Raw genomic sequence first — 25694 nt, forward strand, 5'->3', positions numbered from 1 at the left:
TTACTACTGATGCCGCATAGGCGGCCTCAGTAGTAAAAAGTTGGTCACACTCGTCAAACACTATGTTTGATGAGTGTGAGCAACCTGTCAATCAGTTCTCCAAGAGATGCTACAGATCCCTTGGAAAACGCTAGCATTTTGCAAGCTACATACGCTTGCAAAATGCTAGTTTTTCCACGGGAAAATCGCGGGAATTTAAAATGCGATTTTCCCGTGGAATGGAATTCCGAAATTCTCGTGGTAATTTCCGCGAGAGTTCCGGTACGTGTGCACTTAGCCTCAATGCCTTCATCTTACAGGAACTGCTGACACACTCCAGCCACATGAGGCCTGGCATTGTCCTGCATTAGGAGGAACCCAGGGCCAATCGCACCAGCATATAATCTCACAAGGGGTCTGAGGATCTCATCTTGGTACCTAATGGCAGTCAGGCTACCTCTGGTGAGCACATGGAGGGCTGTGCGGCCCCTCCAAAGAAATGCCACCCCACACCATTACTGACCCACTGCCAAACCAGTCATGCTGAAGGATAAGGATGTTGCAGGCAGCAGGTCGCTCTCCATGGCATCTCCAGGCTCTGTCACGTGCTCAGTGTGAACCTGCTTTCATCTGTGTAGAGCACAGGGCGCCAGTGGCGAATTTGCCAGTCCTGGTGTTCTTTGGCAAATGCCAAGCGTCCTGTACGGTGGACGTCGAGCACTCAGACCATCCTCATGGAGTCAGTTTCTAACCGTTTATGCAGACACATGCACATTTGTGGCCTGCTGGAGGTAATTTTGCAGGGCTCTAGCAGTGCTCCTCCTGTTCTTCCTTGCACCTGAGGTAGCGGTCCTGCTGCTGGTTGTTACCCTCCTACGGGTCCCTCTATGTCTCCTGGTGTACTGGACTGTCTCCTGGTAGCACTTCCAGCTTCTGGACACTACGCTGACAGACACAGCAAAACTTCTTGCCGCAGCTTGCATTGATGTACAATCCTGGATGAGCTGCACTACCTGAGCCACTTGTGTGGGTTGTAGAGTCTGTCTCATGCTAGCACGAGTATGAAAGCACAACCAACATTCAAAAGTGACCAAAACATCAGCCAGAAAGCATTGGTACTGAGATGTGGTCTGTGGTACCCACCTGCAGAACCACTCCTTTATTGAGGGTGTCTTGATAATTGCCAATAATTTCCTTGTGTTGTCTATTCCATTGGCACAACAGCATGTGAAATAATTAATTGTCAATCAGTGTTGTTTCCTTAGTTGTTAGTTTGATTTCACAGAAGTTTTTACTTGGAGTTATATTCTGTTGTTTGTGTTCCCTTTAATTTTTTGAGCAGTGTATTTCTCCAAAAAATAAATATATTTACATAAAACAATTGTCCCCAAAGATTTCCATATCTTTAAATGCAGCTATAGTAAAACAAATACCATGTATGCATGAATATTGATATCTGTTTTTTTGTTATTTTAGCTGTGTATTCAGATATTGCCTGTCCATATGAAAAACCAACCATGCACCCATTTGCGTACAGAGTCCATACGCATCAGTTGGGTAAGTATGCCTGGACCCAGAAACTTACACTCTAATTTGTTGGACTTTTTAGGCATCGTTACATCAATTCATACATTATGTTGTTCAACTTTCTAGGTCAAGTTGTCAGTGGGTACAGAATCAGGAACGGAAAGTGGTCTTTAATTGGAAGACAGAGCCCACAGCTACCACAGGTATCTTCTCAAACATAAAAGAAAGCTATGCGAAATAAGAATTGAACAATCACATTTTTTTATCAATAACATGATTTGATTAAGTAAATCAAAAGTTGACAACTGTTTAAAGACATGAAACTGCAAGACATGATAAATATACTCTAAAAGCAGCAGCATGAATAAAATGTAACAGCCAAAAAAGTAAAATTCTAAAGTGCAAGTGCATAATGGTACCTAATTACCTAAAATTACCTCTTATTCTACCTAAATGGTAATCACAATGCACAATGGTAATCTGATCTATATGTTCTTTCTGAATCTTACACCATAACACCTTCATATCTAATTACTATTTCTTTGCTTGTACTATATTCATTATAACTTTTTTGTACGCACTTGAGACTTCTGATCCTTATCTGCTCAGTATTTTATGCTATTATGCTAATTAACCCAATTATGCACTGCGCTAAAGATACAGTGTGTGTATGTATATATTGTGAGGTAGCGCTGTCATTTAAGTAGGGGATCACTCGCTTGGCAGCCACAAAATCAGATCCGGCACAGGTTTTCCATAAACCAGTATATAGTCCATGCGGTTTATTAAACATCATAAACCATGACCAGCAATATATAAACGGCATAGCGTCCATGACAGAGCTTCACTCTGTTAAGCAATGTCCAATACGCAGGCTTTTCAGCCTCACAGTTATATCTCACCCCGTCAGGGTTCTCTCATGGCTGCTTCTCCATACTGCAGACATTCATTCCCTCCAGGGAACTCTCAGGCACTTGCAGCCATTACTCACAGCGTCCACACGTGCTGTCAGGCAGGAAGCCCCATCTCAGCGGGACCTTCCACACTGGACCAACCGGCTCCAAGCATTCACCACCTGTGACCTACCCTGACCACATTATATGGTTCATAGCCACGCCCATTGGGTCACACGACTCTGACCTCATCACAGGTCCTTCAAGCATTTACACACTATTTCCAACAGTGCTTTAAACACACCCCCTGGGTGGGTTTGTAGGTAACCAGGCCCCCGCCCATCTCTCTAGTTACCTGGAGACTTCTCCCTTACACACTGAAACAACACCTCAGCAATATCATTGCTGAACAACACATAAGTCTCCATCCCAAAGCCACCCACTTTTGGGATACATAATGGCCATTCTGTATTCTGCCATTCAGCCTTTCACCTGGGACATCCACACAGCGCCCCCTAGCGGACTCAGTGGTTACTACACCACAATATGTATATATATATATGTGTGTGTGTGTGTGTATATATGTGTGTGTATGTGTATATGTATATATATATACCGTATATACTCGCGTATAAGCCGAGATATTCAGCCAATTTTTGGGGGCTGAAAGTCTCCCTTTCGGCTTATACGCGAGTCATATACCGGGGGTCGGCCGGGCGGGGGTGTAGGAGATCATACTCACCTCTCCTAGCATGTCTCTTGCAGCCCCCCATGCTTATTCCATCTTCTTGGCGCTGTTCTTCCTGCTTTCAGCGGTCACGTGGTGCCGCTCATTACATATGCGTATATGTAATGAGCGGCTCATTACATATGCGCATATGTAATGAGCATCACCACGTGACCGCTGAAAGCAGGAAGAACAGCGCTGAGAAGATGGAATAAGCACGGGGGCTGCAAGAGACATGCTAGGAGAGGTGAGTATAGCGAATGGAGCCATATTCACCTGTCCCCCGTTCCACCGCTGCGCGTCGCTCTGCTGTCTTGCTTCCTCTAGCAGTGACGTTCAGGTCAGAGGGCGCCATGACGTAGTTAGCAGGCGCTTTCTGCCTGAACAGTCACTGTGCAGAGCCGGCAATGCTGAGGAGGAGCAGCAGCAGGGACGAGATGAGTATATAGGTTTTTTTTTTTTTTTAATTGAGGCAGCAGCAGCATTATAAGGGGCCACTAATAACTGTGCATCATTGTAAGGGGCTGCTCACTGTGCAGCATTATAAGGGGCCACTAATAACTGTGCATCATTGTAAGGGGCCGCTCACTGTGCAGCATTATATGGGGCCACTAATAACTGTGCATCATTGTAAGGGGCCGCTCACTGTGCAGCATTATATGGGGCCACTAATAACTGTGCATCATTGTAAGGGGCCTCTCACTGTGCAGCATTATAAGGGGCCACTAATAACTGTGCATCATTGTAAGGGGCCGCTCACTGTGCAGCATTATAAGGGGCCACTAATCACTGTGCATCATTGTAAGGGGCCGCTCACTGTGCAGCATTATATGGGGCCACTAATAACTGTGCATCATTGTAAGGGGCTGCTCACTGTGCAGCATTATAAGGGGCCACTAATAACTACATCATTGTAAGGGGCTGCTCACTGTGCAGCATTATAAGGGGCCACTAATAACTGTGCATCATTGTAAGGGGCCGCTCACTATGCAGCATTATAAGGGGCCACTAATAACTGTGCATCATTGTAAGGGGCCGCTCACTGTGCAGAATTATATGGGGCCACTAATAACTGTGCATCATTGTAAGGGGCTGCTCACTGTGCAGCATTATAAGGGGCCACTAATAACTGTGCATCATTGTAAGGGGCCGCTCACTGTGCAGCATTATAAGGCGCCACTAATAACTGTGCAGCATTGTAAGGGGCCGCTCACTGTGCAGCATTATATGGGGCCACTAATAACTGTGCATCATTGTAAGGGGCTGCTCACTGTGCAGCATTATAAGGGGCCACTAATAACTGTGCATCATTGTAAGGGGCCGCTCACTGTGCAGCATTATAAGGGGCCACTAATAACTGTGCATCATTGTAAGGGGCCGCTCACTGTGCAGCATTATAAGGGGCCACTAATAACTGTGCATCATTGTAAAGGGCCGCTCACTGTGCAGCATTATATGGGGCCACTAATAACTGTGCATCATTGTAAGGGGCCGCTCACTGTGCAGCATTATAAGGGGCCACTAATAACTCTGCATCATTGTAAGGGGCCGCTCACTGTGCAGCATTATAAGGGGCCACTGATAACTGTGCATCATTGTAAGGGGCCGCTCACTGTGCAGCATTATAAGGGGCCACTAATAACTGTGCATCATTGTAAGGGGCCGCTCACTGTGCAGCATTATAAGGGGCCACTAATAACTGTGCATCATTGTAAGGGGCCGCTCACTGTGCAGCATTATATGGGGCCACTAATAACTGTGCATCATTGTAAGGGGCCGCTCACTGTGCAGCATTATAAGGGGCCACTAATAACTCTGCATCATTGTAAGGGGCCGCTCACTGTGCAGCATTATAAGGGGCCACTGATAACTGTGCATCATTGTAAGGGGCCACTCACTGTGCAGCATTATAAGGGGCCACTAATAACTGTGCATCATTGTAAGGGGCCGCTCACTGTGCAGCATTATAAGGGGCCACTAATAACTTTGCATCATTCTAAGGAGCCGCTCACTGTGCAGCATTATAAGGGGCCACTAATAACTGTGCATCATTGTAAGGGGCCGCTCACTGTGCAGCATTATAAGGGGCCACTAATAACTGTGCATCATTGTAAGGGGCCGCTCACTGTGCAGCATTATATGGGGCCACTAATAACTGTGCATCATTGTAAGGGGCCGCTCACTGTGCAGCATTATATGGGGCCACTAATAACTCTGCATCATTGTAAGGGGCCGCTCACTGTGCAGCATTATAAGGGGCCACTAATAACTGTGCATCATTGTAAGGGGCCGCTCACTGTGCAGCATTATAAGGGGCCACTAATAACTGTGCATCATTGTAAGGGGCCGCTCACTGTGCAGCATTATATGGGGCCACTAATAACTGTGCATCATTGTAAGGGGCCGCTCACTGTGCAGCATTATAAGGGGCCACTAATAACTCTGCATCATTGTAAGGGGCCGCTCACTGTGCAGCATTATAAGGGGCCACTGATAACTGTGCATCATTGTAAGGGGCCACTCACTGTGCAGCATTATAAGGGGCCACTAATAACTGTGCATCATTGTAAGGGGCCGCTCACTGTGCAGCATTATAAGGGGCCACTAATAACTTTGCATCATTCTAAGGAGCCGCTCACTGTGCAGCATTATAAGGGGCCACTAATAACTGTGCATCATTGTAAGGGGCCGCTCACTGTGCAGCATTATAAGGGGCCACTAATAACTGTGCATCATTGTAAGGGGACGCTCACTGTGCAGCATTATAAGGGGCCACTAATAACTTTGCATCATTGTAAGGGGCCGCTCACTGTGCAGCATTATAAGGGGCCACTAATAACTGTACATCATTGTAAGGGGCCGCTCACTGTGCAGCATTATAAGGGGCCACTAATAACTTTGCATCATTGTAAGGGGCCGCTCACTGTGCAGCATTATAAGGGGCCACTAATAACTGTGCATCATTGTAAGGGGCCGCTCACTGTGCAGCATTATAAGGGGCCACTAATAACTGTGCATCATTGTAAGGGGCCGCTCACTGTGCAGCATTATAAGGGGCCACTAATAACTGTGCATCATTGTAAGGGGCCGCTCACTGTGCAGCATTATAAGGGGCCACTAATAACGGTGCATCATTGTAAGGGGCCGCTCACTGTGCAGCATTATAAGGGGCCACTAATAACTGTGCATCATTGTAAGGGGCCGCTCACTGTGCAGCATTATAAGGGGCCACTAATAACTGTGCATCATTGTAAGGGGCCGCTCACTGTGCAGCATTATATGGGGCCACTAATAACTGTGCATCATTGTAAGGGGCCGCTCACTGTGCAGCATTATAAGGGGCCACTAATAACGGTGCATCATTGTAAGGGGCCGCTCACTGTGCAGCATTATAAGGGGCCACTAATAACTGTGCATCATTGTAAGGAGCCGCTCACTGTGCAGAATTATAAGGGCAGTAGCTTCGGCATTTTCCACCCTAGGCTCATACGCGAGTCAATAAGTTTTCCCAGTTTTTTGTGACAAAATTAGGGGGGTCGACTTATACACGAGTATATACGGTGTGTGTGTGTATACATATATATATGTGTATATATATATGTATATATATATATCTATATATAATTGTTATGAGTGTTTGAGCTTTACCCATTGTGCACTTGCACTTTATAATTTCATTTTTTGGCTATTACCTTTTATTCATGCTGCTGATGCTGTTCTGCCTCTTCTTTTTTACTTTTAGTAATTATTTGTATCATGTCTTGTAGGTTCATGTTTGTTTAATCAGTCTTGTTAACTTTTGGCATCCTTAATAAATTGATGTTATTGATAAAAAAAATTAAAGAAGCTTTCTTTTATATCTAATGTTTTGTCTGCTTGAATAGTGCTTTGCATTGCACGCATTTATATGGTTATTTATTGGGGATATATCCCTTCTTATCTAGGTTATATATCTTCTCAAACATAGGCTGCATTTTTTAAAATTTCTTATTTTTTTATGACTCATGAGGCATTTCCCCACTAGCCTAGAATTAACCTCAAGTTTCATTTACATTGTATTTAGCTTATCACGCATGTTTCTACATACAAATAAATGCAAATGAAACATATACTTACCTAGGCTGTCCAGGATTTGTTCAGCACTGCAGAGTCCGATGGGTGGGAAGACGGTGAAAGAAACGCCACCAGCTTCATCTCACCAGTCTGTTGACAGTCTGGGCAGACATCTTATGTTGGGCATCAGCAGTCTTAGAGGCTTTCTGTAATCTGAAGTTATGGTAGCATGCAGTGCCATGTCTACCGCGGTATTTAGCTTTTGCCACTACCACAGGTAAAAATGTCAGATGTGATTTCTATGAAAAAGCGTTTTAGGGATTGGTATTAGTGAAATAGTATAAGGGTTGTTGCCATGGCACTCACTTTAAAAAGACCAGGCTGGTCTTGTATGTACGTCTCTAGCCTATGTGTGATTCTTATGGGTTGATTCCCTCCCATTCCCCAAAAATCATAACGATAGATTAATTATCTTCCTTTCAAATTGTCCCTGGTGTGTGTGCCTGATTATATATTCATCATGTTCTCATGTGTACAGTGCTCTGAAGCTGGTTTTCTGAAAGCAATACATTCCAGTGCAGCTGTCTTATTGTACGCACACACGAGACACGGGACATTTAGGCTATGTGCCCACGTTGCGTGTTAAAACGCACACTGAAAACCGGACTCCTTCCCAGAAATCGCGCGTTTTTTTCCTCACGATTTCACAGCGATTTTACCGCGATTCTGTTCGCGATTTTGCCGCGATTTTCTCAAGCACTTTCCAAGCGATTTGAAGCATCGCTTGGAAAGTGATTGACAGGTTGGTCACACTCGTCAAACATAGTGTTTGACAAGTGTGAGCAGCTTTTTACTATTGAGGCCGCCTATGCAGCATCAGTAGTAAAAGATAAAATGTTAAAAATGATAAAAAAATAAATCGGGGTATATTTACCTTCCGACGTCCCCCGCAGTCTCAACGACGCTCCCGTTCCCAGCGATGCCTTGCGAGACCTGTGATGACGTTTGTCTCGCGTTACTATAGCGATCTCACGAGACCGCTAGCGTCACGCGAGACTACATCATCACAGGACCTTGCCGCAAGGCATTACTGGGAACGCTGAGGCCGGGAATGCAGCGCGGGACGTCGGAAGGTAAATATACCCCGATTTTTTTATTATTTTTTTTTACAGGGGTATGGTACCCAGGGCCTGGAGGACGGTCTCCTCTCCTCCACACCGTGGGTACCAACCGCACATGAGACGCTTAACTTCCCGCATGGTGGGCATAGCCACATGTGGGAAGTAAGCGATTCTCATGCATTCCTATGGGTGCGGAATCGTGGCAATTCTTTGCGATTCCGCACAAAAAAATGACCATGGTGCGATTTTTTCCGCGATGCGTTTCCGCCGCGGAAAAAAGCGCAGCATTAGCACAGCATGTGCGTAATGCCATAGGAATGCATGGGGGGCGTTCTGTACACGATTTTTAAACGTTTTCGCACCGAAAATCGCTGCAAAAACGCTTAAAAATCGCATCGTGGGCACACAGCCTAAAGGGTAAAACCTACATTTTGATGCCTTTTACTGAATTCTGCAAATAAGCATTCATGCTTAGAACTAACTTTTTTTTTTTTTAAATTTAGGCATTTTACCCGGTAGAAGATTCGATTGACGTTCGTCCTGGAGACATTCTAGCAGCCAGATGTCTTTTCACTGGTCAGGGCAGGACATCTAATACTTATATTGGGCAAGTTAAAGTGTTAAAATTATATTTATATAAAAATATTCCTATTTAATTTACTATATCAAGGGAAAAGAATCGCTCTACTACAGACTTTGAAATACTTTATTTTACTTTTCAAATCAATTGCAAGGACAAGTTACATTTCTGTTCCAGAGCTTTGGCTGTTTCACCACCTCATAACTCTGCAACGTAAATATCCTATGGCTATCCTGTCTGCAAGTAGCCTGTTTTATTCCACATTTCCTTGGTACTGGGCAGGCACAGACACTTGCTATGAATAATAGATGTACAACTGAAGATCCTTGTATAAATATATATGTGTATGTTATATGTGTGCGTCGGCACCGTGAAATTATTCCAGAAAATGAAGTATTTCTCCCAGAAAATCATAACAATTAAACATTTTCTTATACATACCTTATTTTTTGGACTATGAGACGCACCAGACCATAAGACGCACCCCAAATTTTCAGAAGGAAAATAGGGAAAAAAAATTAATGTGTCAAATGGGGCTTCTTTTTGTAGTCCAAATTCAGCTTACCCGGGGGGGGGGATCAGCAGCGCTGGAGGAGCGGGGTCACAGGAGATGTTCGGTGGTCCGGCGATATGACTCCCAGGCAGGTTCGGCAGTGGTACTCGGGGCTCCGCCGGCATCTTTTGAAAGCCCGGAGGCCCCACATATCCATTGCTGCGATGCGGTGGCCTCTGGGAAATCCCATCCCAGGCTGGTGCGGCAGGTTCGGCGGTGGTGCTCTGTGGTGTGCGGGGCTCTGCCGGCATCTTGTGAAAGCCCGGAGGCCCCACATATCCATTGCTGTGATGCGGTGGCCTCAAGGAAAATGGCCGCCGGGGGCTGCGCATGCTCAGATTGAGATCTCGGCAACAATAGCAATGGATGTGCGGGGCCTCCGGGCTTTCACAAAATGCCAGCGAAAACCCCCCCCCGCACGCCAGACCACTGCTGCACCAGCCTGGGAAGGGAGTGTGATCATTGCCCAGCAGTGTTGGACCGGGACCACAGCAGAATCGCCCGACTCCTGCTGCCGCCACAGTATTTGTAAGTATATTTAGACTATAAGGCCCACCCCCATTTCTCTCCAAAATTTGTAGGGGGGATGCGTCTTATAGTCCGAAAAATACGGTATATATTTTATTTCCTTTGTCTTTATTAGAACAACACAAAAAAATAAACAGGGGAAAAAAGGCAAATTGGACATAATTTCACACAAATTCCCAAAAATGGGCCAGACAAAATTGTTGGCACTCTCAACTTAATATTTGGTTCCACACCTTTTGGAATAAATAACTGCTATCAATCGCTTCCTATAACCATCAGCAAGCTTCTTACACCCCTCAACTGGAATTTTGGACCACTCTTCTTTTGCAAACTGCTCCAGCTCTCTCATATTTGAAGGATGCCTTCTACCAACAGCAGTTTTAAGATCGCTCCATAGGCATTCAATGGTATTTAGATCCAGACTCATTGCAGACCACTTCAGAAATGACTGTTCACATCATTTTCTGGGTGCTTGTTGAAGTATGTTTGGAGTCGTTGCCCTGCTGGAAGACCCATGACCTAGGAAGCAACTACAGCTTTCTGACACTGGACACTACATTGCGACCCAAAATTCATTGGTAATGTTCAGATTTCATGATGCCTTGCACATCGTCAATGCACCCAGTGCCAGAGGCAGCAAAGGAACCCCAAAACATCTTTGAACCTCCACCATATTTGACTGTAGGTACTGTGTTATCTTAAAGTAGGCTTCATTCCATTTTTGGTAAACAGTAGAATGATGTGCTTGACCAAAAACCTCTATCTTGGTCTCATCCGTTCACAAGTCGCTTTCCCAAAAGAATTTTGGCTTGCGTACATTTTGGCAAACTGCAGTCTAACTTTCTTATTTCTATGTGTCAGCAGTGGGGTCCTCCTCGGTCTCATGTCATAGGGTTTCATTTCATTCAAATGTCTGCGGATAGTTTGCTCTGACACTGATGCACCCTGAGCCTGCAGGACAGCTAGAATTTCTTTGGAACATATTTGGGGCTGCTTATCTACCATCTGGACTATCCTAAGCTGCCATCTTTCATCAATTCTTCTCTGACATCCACGTCCAGGGAAATTGGCTACAGTGTCATGGGTTGTAAAAGTCTTTATTATGTTGCGCACCGTGGACAAAGGCACATCACGATCTCTGGAGATGGTTGATATTTTTCAACAATTTTTTTTCTCAAGTTCTCAAACAGATCTCTTTTAGTAATGAGCAAGTATACTCGTTGCTCGGGTATCCTTGGAGTATTTTGGCTTGCTCGGAGATTTAGTTTTCGCTGTCTCAGCTGCACGATTTGCGACTGCTAGACAGATTGAATGCATGTGTGGAATGCCTGTTTGTTAGGGAATCCCCACATGTATTCAGCCTGTCTACAAGTCGCAAATCAAGCAGCTGAGACAATGAAAACCAAATCTCCGAGCATGCCAAAATACTCAGAAAACACCCGAGCAACGAGTATACTCGCTCATCACAAATCTCTTCTCTTCTTTCTGTTCTCCATGCTTAGTGTGGAGCACACAGACACACAATGCAAAGATTGAGCCATCTCCTCTGCTTTTTATCTGGTTTCATGTGGGATTTTCATATTGCCTACACCTGTTACTTGCCACAGGTGAGTTTCAACGAGTATCACATGCTTAAAAGAAAGTTGTTTACCCACTTTTTTGGAAAGTGGACAGCAATTTTGTCTGTCCCATTTTTGTGGTTTTGTGTGAAATTATGTCCAATTTGCCTTTTATTCATTTTTTTGTGTTGTACTTCCAATACACACTAAGGAAATAAACATGTGTATAACAAAACGTGTAATTGTCATAATTTTCAGGGGGAAATACTTCGTTTTCTGGAACAAAATCAGGGGTGCCAACACTTTCAGCTATGGTGTGACCACCCTTTGTCATCAAAACAGCATCAGTTCTTCTAGGTACACTTGCATACAGTTTTTGAAGCAACTTGGCAGGGAGGCTGCGCCAAACATCTTGAAGAACTAACTACATATCTTCTGTAGATGTAAGGTAACTGACAACCTTCTGAATCTTCACACATAATCCCACACAGACCCAATGCATCATCGATCCATCATGCAATACCAACAGGAAAGCATCTGATTGGCTTCAAATTTATTCTGCAGCAGTGCGATGACTTCAAGCATACAGTGAGTCCCAGAAGTGATGATATCGCCCCTACACAGTCCTGTTCTTATCATCATCATCATCATCATTATCATCATCAAGTCATTCTGGGATTACATGAAGAGACAGTATGATTGGCGTTAACCTACATCCACAGAAAACTTGTGGTTAGTTCTTCAAAATGTTTGGAACAACCTCCCTCACGAGTTCCTTCAAAAACTGTGTGCAAGTGTACCTAGAAGAATTGATGTTCTGAGGCTGTTTGGAAAGGCAAAGCACGGACACACCAAGTATTCATTTGATTTATATTTATGGTTGTTCATTTACTTTGCATTCTGATTGATGAAAGTAAACTATTAACAGTTATATTTTTTAAAACCTTGGTAGCATCTTTTCCACACCACCTAAACCTTTTGTACAGATCTGTGTGTATATAAGGGGTATATCTATGTGTTAGAAATATTCAGTATATATAAATATCTGTAATTCTAAATTATTTAATATAATATAACATTTCTATAAGGAAACCACTGAGATTCTGATTTGGCTTTTATCCTAAGTCATATTGCAAGACTCGATAAAGGATTGATTGCTACTTGTGGGATCTCTACTTCCAAAAGGTGGCGCTATAGACTTCAAGTCCTCTTTCTCTCTGAAGAGGCAATTTGCATATTAAATTTCCCAGAGGAGCATTGCACGGTGAATAAGCCTCCTTACCTTAACAAGCCAGAGCTGCTTTGTCACTGTCCACAAGGAGAAACCTTACCCCTTAGACCTCAGTCCAGAGCCTCTCACCTACCCAAATCAGTTCTCATACTTTGCACTGATGAGGACCAGTAGCCCGGAACACCGTGTCTGCAAATTGAGGTTCTGATTTGGATTTTATCCTAAGTCAAAATTTGGATTTTTTCCTAAGTCATATTACAAGACTCGTTAAAGGGTTGATTGTGACTTGTAGGATCGCTGCTTCTAACAGGAGGCGCTATAGAGTTCAAGTCCTTTTTCTTTGTGAAGAGGCAATTTACATATAAAGAAACCATTGATTTGTAGGAGTTTTCTTTATTAAAGTATACATCCAATTCTAAAATAACTCATAAATGAAGTATACAAGCAAAGAAAACAAAACTTTGTAATAGTTCCTATTGCAGAGAAATGCTTCTCCCTCCACACTTTTACCCTCCTACCTCTTACCTCCTGTACTGATCACTCACTGTCATGGATTCCTGGATTATCAGGTAGTTGGATAGTTACCTAACCGTCCATCTTCAGCCAGTTATCTCAGGGAATACATCAGACTACAGGTTGGATTTTTTATTTTAAATTCCTAAATTAATAGATATGAGGCATTCAGCAAAAATGTAATGTTGATGGACATCTGAATGAATGAATATTTCAGAGCCCCAAAATCTATTTTTTACATCATGAGGCTTTCATTCACGGCCTATTGTTCTACACATGACTGCAGCAAATTTCCAAATGATGCAGAGAGGCAGCTAATTAGGGATTAAATTGGATCAGCCTGGAATGTCTTTGATTTTATTCCCATGTGGACTAGACTTCTGCATAAAATTGTGTTACGCTCAAGAAGGAAATGGTCACAAAAGAAACATATGTCTATTGATTGCAGCTCCATTGTTGAAATGTTTAGATGTATGTAATAGAGCAAAATCCAGATTTTGATTAAACAGATTTGTGTGATTTTCCCATATGTCCAGCATATGTACAGCAGCAGACACACATAGTCCAAGACCTGCTTTGGAAAACTATAGAATAGAAATAGTCAGAAAGCAATGTAAGCATAGCAATTGGCAATTTACACATTTGTATTAGAATAAGATGTTCCCACCTGAGCAGAAGAGTGCAGGTAAATGTGTGTTATATATCTCTCATTTTCCTGATGAGCACCATTTATTATACGTCTTTTTTTATGCATGCACAAAACGTTAACCATGTTTTTGTGCATACTTGAAAAAGACTAAATACTGCCAGAACGGAGGCCATACAGTGTCCACAGAGACTCCATCAGCAAATGAGTGACTGTGTCGGGAATTCCGATGGAAACTTCGACTTAGTGCTCCGCGTACAGCGCTGTATAAGTGGAATACTTGCCAATGCTGTATGGTGACACTGTAATAAATATTTTTTTTATTTTACATTACCCCCGCTGTTGCCTAGTCTCACAAAATGAATGCCTCTTACCATCAGGCTCTTTGGATTACATTTATGAGTTTCCTTAAAGTATTTTGGGGGTTGTTTTTAATTTATCCACTCCGTGTTTTTTTTTTTTTTAAACTGCTCATGCCCCTGGTGTGCCGTTCTTGTGTCCCTGGCGTGCCTGTCTTATGTCCCTGGCGTGCCTGTCTTATGTCCCTGGCGTGCCTGTCTTATGTCCCTGGCGTGCCTGTCTTATGTCCCTGGCGTGCCTGTCTTATGTCCCTGGCGTGCCTGTCTTATGTCCCTGGCGCGCCTGTCTTACGTCCCTGGCGTGCCTGTCTTACGTCCCTGGAGTGCTGCTCTTATGCCCCTGGTGTGCCGTTCTTGTGTCTCTGGCGTACCCTTCTTGTGTTCCTGGCGTGCCCGTCTTGTGTCCGTAGCGTGCCCTTCTTATGTCCCTGGCGTGCCTGTCTTATGTCCCTGGAGTGCTGCTCTTATGCCCCTGGTGTGCCGTTCTTGTGTCTCTGGCGTACCCTTCTTGTGTCCCTGGCGTGCCCGTCTTGTGTCCGTAGCGTGCCCTTCTTATGTCCCTGGCGTGCCGCACTTATGTCCCTGGCGTGCCGCACTTATGTCCTTGGCATGCCGGTCTACTGTTCCTGGCGTGTTCTAATATTCTCACACTCAGTTGTGTCTAGCTGTCATCCCAATGTAGATCAATTTACCCAGACAGGTAACATACTACATAGTACATCGCTGCCTCTCTTTTACATGTATTGTGATATCTGATTTTGAGTTCAGCACATGTTGACAAAAGCGGTAGCCTGTTCAAGAGGGCCCTTACTCCCAAATGGGTTACCCTGGGGTAGAGTTATATAATGTTTTGTCAAAGAGTCTCTCAAAATGTGGCACCTTTTCCAGTTGATCAGGTGAGAATCCTATAGGTTTAGGGGCAAATCTTTTTCCATAAGTAAAGTAGGTCAATATTTCACAAAAATTGCTTGCATCTCTTTCCAGAATGATTTGAATGTGGTAATAAGTTGTGGAAACTGATTTGTATATTTCTCTTGTGCTCTACTCCCCAAGAGGGAATCTCTTGACACCAATTTTGCCTGCACATATCCTTCTCTCTTGAAGTCCTTTATCAAGCCTCTGAGCTGGGACTTCAAATATGTCATCAGATCTGTAATAACCACAGATGCTGACCCACTGGAATGGCTCATTTTATCTGAGGATAGTGAAAAGTGGTCTCCATGTTGTAAAGCATTGTCACATCCGGTCTGCCAGACCGGGAGCCTCTTGTCGTAACAGCTTTCTACCCCAAGAAATCAGGACTATCCACAATTTGCATAGTTTCAAGCGCTCACTCAAAACACACTTGTTCAGAGCGGCCTATCACGTTCCCTAATCAAAGTCATTCACCATCTCCATCCATCCCTCACTCCCTCCAGATGGCTGGACCATCATTGTAAATACACACCTGTACTTTGTATCTCCCCCACCTCATTGTAGATTGTAAGCTCTCAGGAACAGGGTCGTCTTATTTTACTTTAATTATTGTATTGTTAACGTTGTTACTTATGACTTGTGTTTTGAAACTGTTAAACTGTAAAGCGCTGCGGAATATGTTGGTGCTATATAAATAAAGATTATTATTATTATTATTATTATTAATAGGGTGTTTATATTTTATCTCATAAAGCATTTTTAAATGCCTGTATTATCTTGACATTTCCCTGTATATATTACAGCCTGAAAACAGAAATACCCTAGAATCAATGTGAATACTTCTGGGAGCCATTAGTGTAGAAACTTCATGCCTCCTGTGATCGGGCTCCCGGAGCTGGCGAGTGCTCTCGCTTAGAGGACAGAGACAACTGTAGGGTTTCTGGACACGCAGTGCTTGCTTGACATTACATAGAAAGTCATTGTATTTCAGTGTAAGACATCGACCTTTCCTGACTTTAGCCTACAGAAAAGTGAAATCCCACATGTCTGTGATGTCCTTCAGGCTTCGTAAAAATTTCCCACAGCCTGGCATTTGCCTAAACACATTGTGTTGCCTGCATGATGCAAGAAACAAAAAATCAGTGGCATTAAACTAGTTATTTGGGATGTTTGTGCCGGCAGCTCGTCCCCTGTGACTGTGGGGGGATTTCTGAGCAGGGCGTGTGTGTCTGCCTGTGGGTGCAGGGAGAAGACCATTACAGTGCCAGGTATTCCTTGCACTCGGGATGAAGCGGAGCCATTTTCACAGCATCAGTAGCAAGGGCATAGGTTGGCGACTGACTCGTACAGTCTCTCGGGGGGGCTTTCTGCTTTCATCGCACGGAAGAAACCAATTCCCTTTTTTGTAGCCCTTGTGTTTTTCGCCTCTTCCTCATATCATTGCTGTTGCTATGGTAAATAAGTGAATCCTGCTAGACCGCACTGGAAAAGACAGCATTGGCAGATCTTTCATGGTTAGACCCTCCTCCCCCACACGTCCTTCTGTATTCCGCTGTTTATAATATTTATTATGAAATATATGCACTTTGTCAAATATATACAGTATATATCATCTGTGGTTGACAGCAATGGGACGTTCACTGCAGCGGGGGATTGCTGTCTGGTCTTCCCTGCATGCCTCACATCGTACATGGCGGCTCGGTCACAGAATAGTAATCATCCAGCCTTTGGAGGAGAGAATTGGTGGTTACAGCTAGTGGGGGAATATCATTTACTAGTACATTATGGCCTGTAATGTGATTTACAGAAGGTTAACCAGTTGATTGCCCCCAATAATCACAAATCGAACCATGAAAGGGAATCTGCCAGCCAATGTTTGCTATTTAATCTGAGAGTAGCATAACGTAGGGCAAAAGAGCCTGATTCCAGAGATGTCACTTATTAGTCTGTGTTGCTGTTTCAATACAATCAGTATTTTATCAGCATGAGATTATCACATAGGACTACATCCCACATGCCTGGCTGTCCAGCTAATCTGGGTAACCCCGCCCCTAAGACTGAAAGGCAGATTGCTGACAATTCACAGTGTACACAGGAAGCTGCCAGACAAACACTGATTCAATCAACACGACAGCAAGCAGTCCAGTAAGTGCTACATCGCTGGAATCAGGCTCTCTTGCCCTATGTTATGCTGCTCTCCGATCATATAGGAAAAACCTGCCGACAGATTTCCTTTAATATTCAATCAAAATAGTATTACCTAGGCTGAATACTGTACGGGAAATAACTGGAGCTGGCATCACTTCTGCTTATTATGCCAGGGCATGCTCTGACTTTTTCTAGTCAGACATTTAAAGGCTAAGGGTTTCCATAAAAAATTCCCTGTGTAGATTCATTGGTCTATGGATATGGTTGTTAAAATTCTCCTATTCAGACTTGAAATTTTTGATTGAAATATAAAATAAATATTGTGGTCTGGAGTTTCAGATCAAGTATATTTATTATGGTCTTTGTGCTTTAATCTGGGAGAAATTAGTTTAAAATAGTCTTCTTAAAGGGATTTTTTTGTTCTCAGTAGAAAAGTCTGCGGCCATTTTATATTCGTGTAGACTGACGAATCGTGACGTTGCGTGCGGTGCGCACACTGTCCTAATTTCCCTTTATTCCCCGTGCGAGTGAGCAGCCACGTGGTTTCACATCTACGATTTGAATCCTTGTCGCCATGTGCCGACTATTCTTAGCCAGCTTCTCCCAACAGAAGAGAACTGAGAGAAGCGCAGAAGTCTAGCTGTCTCATGACTGCAAGTATACAAATCTTATACATGACAAGGCCATATACTCACATGGGGAATACAGGGGACAGTATGGGCATTGCACAGTCACGATTCGTCAGTCTGCAGTCACATAGACTTTCCTCCTGGGACCGAAAAACGTCTTAATCTAATCAAGTAAAATATTATATTAAAGGAAATTGCCACTAAGGCTCTTCTGTATTATCCTCCGTGGAGAACTACTACAAACCGCCTTGGTGGACGTAGCCATTGATTGGATGCAATACTGCATTTTCCCTGTAGTGGCCGCTGCAGTGCATTACCATCTTGTGATTGGATTTCTTTTCCTTGTGGCTGCAGTACCCCAATAACCAGCTGATTCTAGATTATGATTTCTAAGACAATGGCATTTTGTCTAATCATTGACATTTATTCTTCTCTTGTAACAGGGGAACATCAAGTGATGAAATGTGCAACATGTACATTATGTATTACATGGATGCTGGTCATGCCAGTTCGTATATGACGTGTGTACGCACAGGGGACCAAAAACTATTTCAACACATCCCTGAGATAGCCAATATACCTGTGCCTGTCAGCCCCGATATGGTGATGTTGGGACATGGTCATCACCATGGTAAGAGTGTTAAAATATAGATATTTCTGGTAAATTATACAGTCTTTGTTGTTATGTATTATGGGAATATTGTTCTTTTCTTTTTTCTTTGTAAGATATGAAGGAACCAGAGGCAAGAAACATACAAGAGCAACCTAAGAGAGAGGAGGAACAAGTGCTAGATCAGGGTACGTAGTAGATGTGCTCTTTATTTATCACACCGCAGTGTCATACGGCCAGAGCATTAACTAAACCGGTTACAAAGAATGTTTTGTCATGGATATTTCAACTCTTCATCATACCTAATGAAACCAACATATGAATAAATGTACTTCTCATTTTCCTACATGGATACTGTCTGGAAATGTCTACTACTAGTGATGAGCCCAAGTGGTCGTTACTTGAGTTTGCCTAGGGTGCTCGGGTATGCACTAAATATCGCGGGTGCTGGCGTGACTTGTCAGAATTCCAGCGGCTGCATGTTTCCTAGCTGTCAGGCTATGTGCACACGTAGCGTTTTAAAACGCTTACTAAAAACCGGACTCCTTCCCAGAAATCGCGCGTTTTTTTCCCGCACGATTTCACCGCGATTTTATCGCGATTTTGCCGTGATTTTCGCGTGCGATATTCAAGCACTTTCCAAGCGATTTGAAGCATCGCTTGGAAAGTGATTGACAGGTTGGTCACACTCGTCAAACATAGTGTTTGACAAGTGTGAGCAGGTTTTTACTATTGAGGCTGCCTATGCGGCATCAATAGTAAAAGATAGGATGTTAAAATGCTAAAAAAAAAATAAAAAATCGGTGTATATTTACCTTCCGACGTCCCGCGCTGCATTCCCGGGCCACAGCGTTCCCAGTAATGCCTTGCGAGACCTGTGATGAGGTAGTCTCGCGTTGCTATAGCGATCTCGCGAGACCACGTCATCACAGGTCCTTGCCGCAAGGCATTACTGGGAACGCTTAGGCCGGGAATGCATCGCGGGACGCCGGAAGGTAAATATACCCCGATTTTTTTATTTTTTATTCTTTTTTTTACAGGGGTATGGTACCCAGGGCCTAGAGGACAGTCTCCTCTCCTCCACACCGTGGGTACCAACCGCACATGAGACGCTTAACTTCCCGCATGGTGGGCATAGCCACATGCGGGAAGTAAGCGATTCTCATGCATTCCTATGGGTGCGGAATCACGGCAATTCTTTGCGATTCCGCACAAAGAATAAGCATGCTGCGATTTTTTTCCGCGATGCGATTCCGCCGCGGAAAAAAGCGCAGCATTAGCACAGCATGTGCGGAATGCCATAGGAATGCATGGGGGGCGTTCTGTACATGATTTTTAAGCGTTTTCGCGCCGAAAATCGCGGCAAAAACGCTTAAAAATCGCTATGTGTGCACACAGCCTTAGACAGCCACAAAACATGCGTGGATAGCCCCTATTTGTTAGGCAATCCCCACGTGTTTTGTGACTAACAGCTGTGAAACATGCAGCCGCGAAGACGCAAACATCTCACTGGAGCACCCGCCATACTCTGTGCATACCCAAGCACCCTAGGCAAACTCGAGTAGTGAGCACTTGCGCTCATCACTATCTACAACCTTTCTCGGTCCCTACGTAATCCATCTGGAGTAATGCAGTAAATGAGAGAAGTGGGATGCAGCTGCTCTCTGTACTGTGTAAGTGAGACTGCATGCTGTGAGAGGGGAGAGGGAGCATCTGCTTGGCTTATAATTATGGGACTATACACCACAAATACACTGGTATATATGAATGCGATTAATATAACTTTATTTTACTACCTCCCCATTTGGAAGGGGAAATTTTTTTTAACTTGAATGAGTAGCAAAGCTGACCTATGATCTTATGGAAACCTATAGGTTAATGTGAATAAACTAGACAAAACCCAAGAAAAACAAAACAAAATGAGCATATATCCTGTAGCAAGTAAATAGTAATCGTACATGTAAATACCATAGCGTACTTGGCTAACACTATTTTGATCAAAAACGCGTAAAAGCCATTCCACCGTGACAAGGTGTACCCAATCAGAGACGGTCCTAGCCGTTCTCTAGTATTAAAACTAGGCTTTACTTCTAGAGACAGGATAGGACCATCTTGATTTGGTTTACCTTGTCACCGTGGAATGGCTTTTACGCTTTTTTTGATCAAAATAGTGTTAACTAAGTATGCTATGTTATTTACATGTGCTATTACCATTTATGTGCTACAGGGTACATCCTCATTTTGTTTTGTTGTTTTTGTTTATCTTGTTGTTTTTTTTTTCTGTGAAATGGCCACAGTGTGAGCGTGCTCTTACACATTGCACGTATACTAATGTATGCTCCTGCTCATCTCTTTGGTTTTTATGTGAGTAAATCACAAGGAGTTTTGTTAAATGAAAAGCTTTGCTCTGTATGCATGCTTACATACATAGTGCATTTCATTTTGCGCCCGATGTGTACATAACCTGACTTAATTCAGTCGAAATGTATATAAATAACGTGTATTCAGTACCAAGGACACAGGTCTCCTAGCACATATTGCAGACATGCTGTTTCTATGACCGTACCCCAAAAATTTGGTCACTCTTCTCTTTAGAGCAAGCTGGAGAGGTTTTCTCCAAGGAGATGTCATTCTGATGTTAAATTGAAATAGTGCTATAAATTAAAGTGGAGTTTGTTATAAGATGAGAATTGTGCTTGTCTATAAAACAGACCCCGGCCAAGTATATAGCTTTTATCCCTATACTCTAGTTATTTGTCAATACTTACTGTATTTACTGTGCATGATCTTGCCAGAAACTACCTGGAGATCTAAAGGCTCAAACTGCAGGGAGGCTTCAGACACGGCATCAGTAATGTCCAAAAATAATGACAAAATGTATACATACTCTATCATGGGTATTGTGGAAAAGTACTTTGAGGGCTTGTCCAGTTGCAACATAATGACTACCTATCCATAGGATAGGTCATCAATATAGTATCCGTGGAGGGCTAACGCCTGACAACTCTACCGATCAGATGTTCTATGCTCTGGCAGCCGTATGGGTAATTGTTATTACTGTGGTTGGTTTATTGTAATTACTAGAGGTGCAGTTATGTTGCACCTTATGTTGTTTTAAGTGGTTTTATATCTCCCCATTCATTTATCAGTGTTAATAAAAGCATATTTTTTATTGAAGCATTAGGTGTACATGTCTTATATGTATTGGGCTTTCTCTTCCTTCTGACATTCCTTTTTCCATACATGATGTAGCACCCTTATTACACTTAAATTGACGTTGTAGTGCGCCCTATTCACATTTATACATGTGCTCTGGCAGCCATCAGATGTAAATACTTTAAATAAAACTTTAAAAGCGCTGCAAAGCATCAATTCTTTTAGGTACATTTTCACACTGTCTTGAAGGACTTTAACTGGACATCTTCCGAATGCAGAATGAAGTAAGCATGATGCGCCTTTCATCTGCTGCACGAAGTTTCTCACTGCATCTAGAGTCATCAACGTTGCCCATTCCTTGGTGTCCTCAATACTGAGAAATACAGACAGATACTTAATCATCGTGTAAGGGGGCATCTGGTTGGCTCCATTTATTCTGCAGCAGGACTATGACCCTAAACATTCAGCTAATGTTGTTAAGAACTATCTTCACTGTAAAGAAGAATATGGAGTCCTTGAAGTGATGATATGGCCACCACAGAGCCCTGATCCCAACATTACGAAGTCCGTCTGGGATTACCTGAAGAGACCGAAGGATTGCCACAAAATTACATCCACAGAAGATCTGTGGTTAGTCTTCCAAGATGTTTTGGAACAGCATCCCTGCTTTTGTGCGTTGTAAACTGTGTACAAGTGTAACTAGAAGAATGGATGCTTTGATGCCGTTTGAAGGCAAAGGGCGGTCACACCAGATATTGATTTGATTTAGATTTCACTAATAGCTGAATTCTGATTGCAGTTATGGGATTAAAAAGAAAAGTATTAAATTCAGCTTTTCCCAGCCTTCTCTTACCTGTCTCACTGCTGCTCTGTCCTCCGATCTCTCCCTTTTAGCCTTCCTATTATTATTTGTTGTTATTATAAGGCCATTTATTCTACTGGTTCTTGAGGCAGGCACCGCAGGCCCCGTGTGGTCACGATGTCCTTGTAACCATGCTTTTAGTGTGGCGAACATCATTAATGTCAATAGCATATTAGTCGGCAGTAGCGCGCATTGGATGACCCAAAAGATGGAGGCTGAAAAAAACAAAAGAAGCACTAGGTAGTGGCAGGATAGATATGAGGAGGGCTGAGGAGAGGTAAATCTGCTAGTTTACTGTCTTTTTTTTTAACCCCGTCTGAGTGGATTCGATTGGTTCCAAATATATTCAATGTGAATCTCATCCCAGCTACCATCCCCCACTCATCACCTAATCCCCAATTGAGTAAATCTGCTCAAATAGAATTTCGGGACATTCAATTAACTGTACCATTGACTCTAGTGTCTGCACTGCGCATATGGAATGCTGCTTTGTAGGCAAAAATAAAGACTTGTCCATCTTCTCTAGGGAAACACGGCCTGATACTGTTTAATTGCGGAGCTGAATTTCTCTTCTCCGGTATTGTCTGCAGTTTCCCTTAGGATTTTTACCATGATAAAGTAGACCCTAGTTAGCCTTGCTACGTATACGGTACATAGTGAAGGATACTTTGGATTTTAGTGTGCTTTTGAAAGAAACAAGATTTAATTTGAATTATTCATGTTCATTTTTTGTGTCGTTTGCTCGATTGAGTCTTTAAGCACGCACTGATTTAGGAATTCAGCAGAGCTTTCCCACCACCATGCCCTTTGCACCATGCATGGCTGATCCTCCTTAATCACATAGACTTGTAAAGAAGGGCTGCATTGAAATGATAATGCCCTGCTGTAACAAAGGAGGCCGAGATGCAGATTTTCTAGCATAATGCTCTTTGCCAGAATTTAACCTACTTCACAGCCGAAAACTTTAGATTTCAGTTTGTATATAATCATCCGTCCCGAAAATCTAAACATTTTCTGCTACTCATTACATTTACAGTAAGGTCAGTGTGTTTAGTGATTTACATTATTTTCTGGAGTATTTTATTTTCGCTTTCCTGTATTAGTGTAGTGATATTTGAATTATTTATTTTTGCATTTCAGCTACTTACCGTAATTTTGCTGTCAGTTTTTATTCATTTTCTACTTTATTCCCCTTCCGTTCTTTAATGATAATAAATGATGTAAATAGAAACAGACCTAAAAATTATAAATTCTAGGATACAATCATTCCTTAATTCTGTATATGATTCCGATATACAGGTTCAGGCTCTAACAAGAGTAAATGTAAGATTTTTTTTAAATGGTGCTTATGTCAAAGGCAGCAAGTAGCCCCAATAATATATTATTAAATTTCTACATGTACGTCACGCTCATTTTTTCTTTTAATTTATTTGTGATACGTATGCATAGAAGTTTTAGTAGGGAACAAGAATCCTATTAATCTTTCTAATGGTATTGACTTGTTTAAGAGTTATTACCTAAAATCTCTACTGCTCTGTGGTAGTGACTGGATCATTGTTCTCACAATATATGGTAGTTATGGGTTATTAATATCACATGTGAAGTGCCATTGAATAAATGGCACTAAAATAATATCACTTCTAGTTTAGGATTGTAAGGGGATTCATTATTTTCTTTATGATGTGACCTTGCGGAGTAAAGGTCTAAGCAGTATGTATTGTAAAATTTTACTTAAAGGGGCGTTATCATTAATTATAATGATCTTCTTTAAGTTCCTTTATAAAGATCAAGCTACTTTGTAATTAACTTAAAGGGGTTCTGCCACGAACAGCACAGGAACTTTTTTTTAAACACATCCAATTGTGGAACTTATTGTTGTTCAAAGATCTGTTGATTAAAATGTACTTTTGATGGTGGAACAACCCCTTCAACTTAAAAATGTTGTACAGTTTTTAAGGTAAAGAATTGTTTCTAGCCTTTGAGGATATTTCAATAACCACCTCCACAGTCAGGATACCGTCCTCCTACTGGTCACGCCTGCGCAGCGTGCACTCCCCTTTTCCTTCCTGTGCAGCACCCTACGATGATTTGTACACGCTCACCTTCTTATGGCCTCCTATAGGTTCAGTTTAAGTCTCTGGAGCCCATAGAAGTCTTATGAGAAGTTGAGCATGGGCAGTAACAATGTGTCACTGCTCATGCTCGATAAGATCCATAGGATGGGAAGGAAAAGTGAAATGTAAACTGCACAAACTCATCCTAGAGCAGGACAGAATCCAGGCTGGAACATTTTTTCCTGAGTGTTCACCATAAGCTGAACTTATTTATCTGTGTCGCAAGCAGCACAACCATTTTAATAAAAGTAACTTAGCAAGTAATTTTATTTTTCTATATGGGGCTTTAGGACACTTTAGTTGCTAGAAAATCTCCTTTAATCCAAGTAAGTCCCAACATTTTTCAGTGATTAATTTCAGACTTTACAGTATTTTGATAATAGTTGAAGCTTTGATTTTCAGTTAAGGAATTTCATATTCCCTCTCTTAGTTTACTAGTCACAAGTCACAAATGCGGTTGTGATCACAGCACACAGATTCCTACACCCCCTGTAACTATCCAAATGTAAGGAGCTCCTACTAGTGACAACTGTAGGAACTGCATTATTTACCTCTAAGACTCTGTGGTCTCTCTGTATACTGAAAAGCCCCTTAAAGAATACCTGTCAGATCTCCTTACACATCTGTTTTAGTAAGAATTTGTATTCTTAATTAAATATTAATGCTGGAGAATTTTTTTTATAGGATCTCCATGCGTTCCTTGATTTTTCCTCCTAGTAATTTATTAATAAATGGAGAACTGAATGTTACCAGTTGAGAGGGGGGGTCTTGACAAGGGTAATTGGTAACACCCACTTGTCAATTTCTTGGCATACCAGAGGAGGAATAACGTGGAATTATGAAAAAGATGTGATCCAGAATGCCTTAAAAATACACTATCATTATAATTTTAGTAGTATGGGACCTTTCTCTACCTTGTTTCATGTTAATGAGCATTCTTTATACTTGTTAGGGTTCTTTTACACATACCGTGTTTTTGTTGGCCGTTTCT

The 25694-nt window shown here is 42.6% G+C and overlaps 1 protein-coding gene across 5 annotated transcripts in view; it reads left to right on the plus strand.

Moving 5' to 3' along the window:
* The window catches only part of PAM (peptidylglycine alpha-amidating monooxygenase), a 250259-nt gene that overhangs the window by 149891 nt on the left and 74674 nt on the right, over positions 1 to 25694 (plus strand). For all 5 annotated transcript variants that reach the window (XM_073545548.1, XM_073545723.1, XM_073545901.1 and 2 more), the window contains exons 10-14: positions 1456 to 1536; positions 1633 to 1709; positions 8804 to 8907; positions 18405 to 18592; positions 18688 to 18759. In XM_073545548.1, the coding sequence (XP_073401649.1) occupies positions 1456 to 1536; positions 1633 to 1709; positions 8804 to 8907; positions 18405 to 18592; positions 18688 to 18759 (522 nt within the window). The remainder of the gene's footprint in view (positions 1 to 1455; positions 1537 to 1632; positions 1710 to 8803; positions 8908 to 18404; positions 18593 to 18687; positions 18760 to 25694) is intronic.

The sequence above is a fragment of the Dendrobates tinctorius genome, unplaced genomic scaffold (assembly GCF_039654945.1).
Source record: "Dendrobates tinctorius isolate UK_male_01 unplaced genomic scaffold, ASM3965494v1 ptg000003l, whole genome shotgun sequence".
In the NCBI taxonomy this organism is placed as follows: Eukaryota; Metazoa; Chordata; class Amphibia; order Anura; family Dendrobatidae; genus Dendrobates; species Dendrobates tinctorius.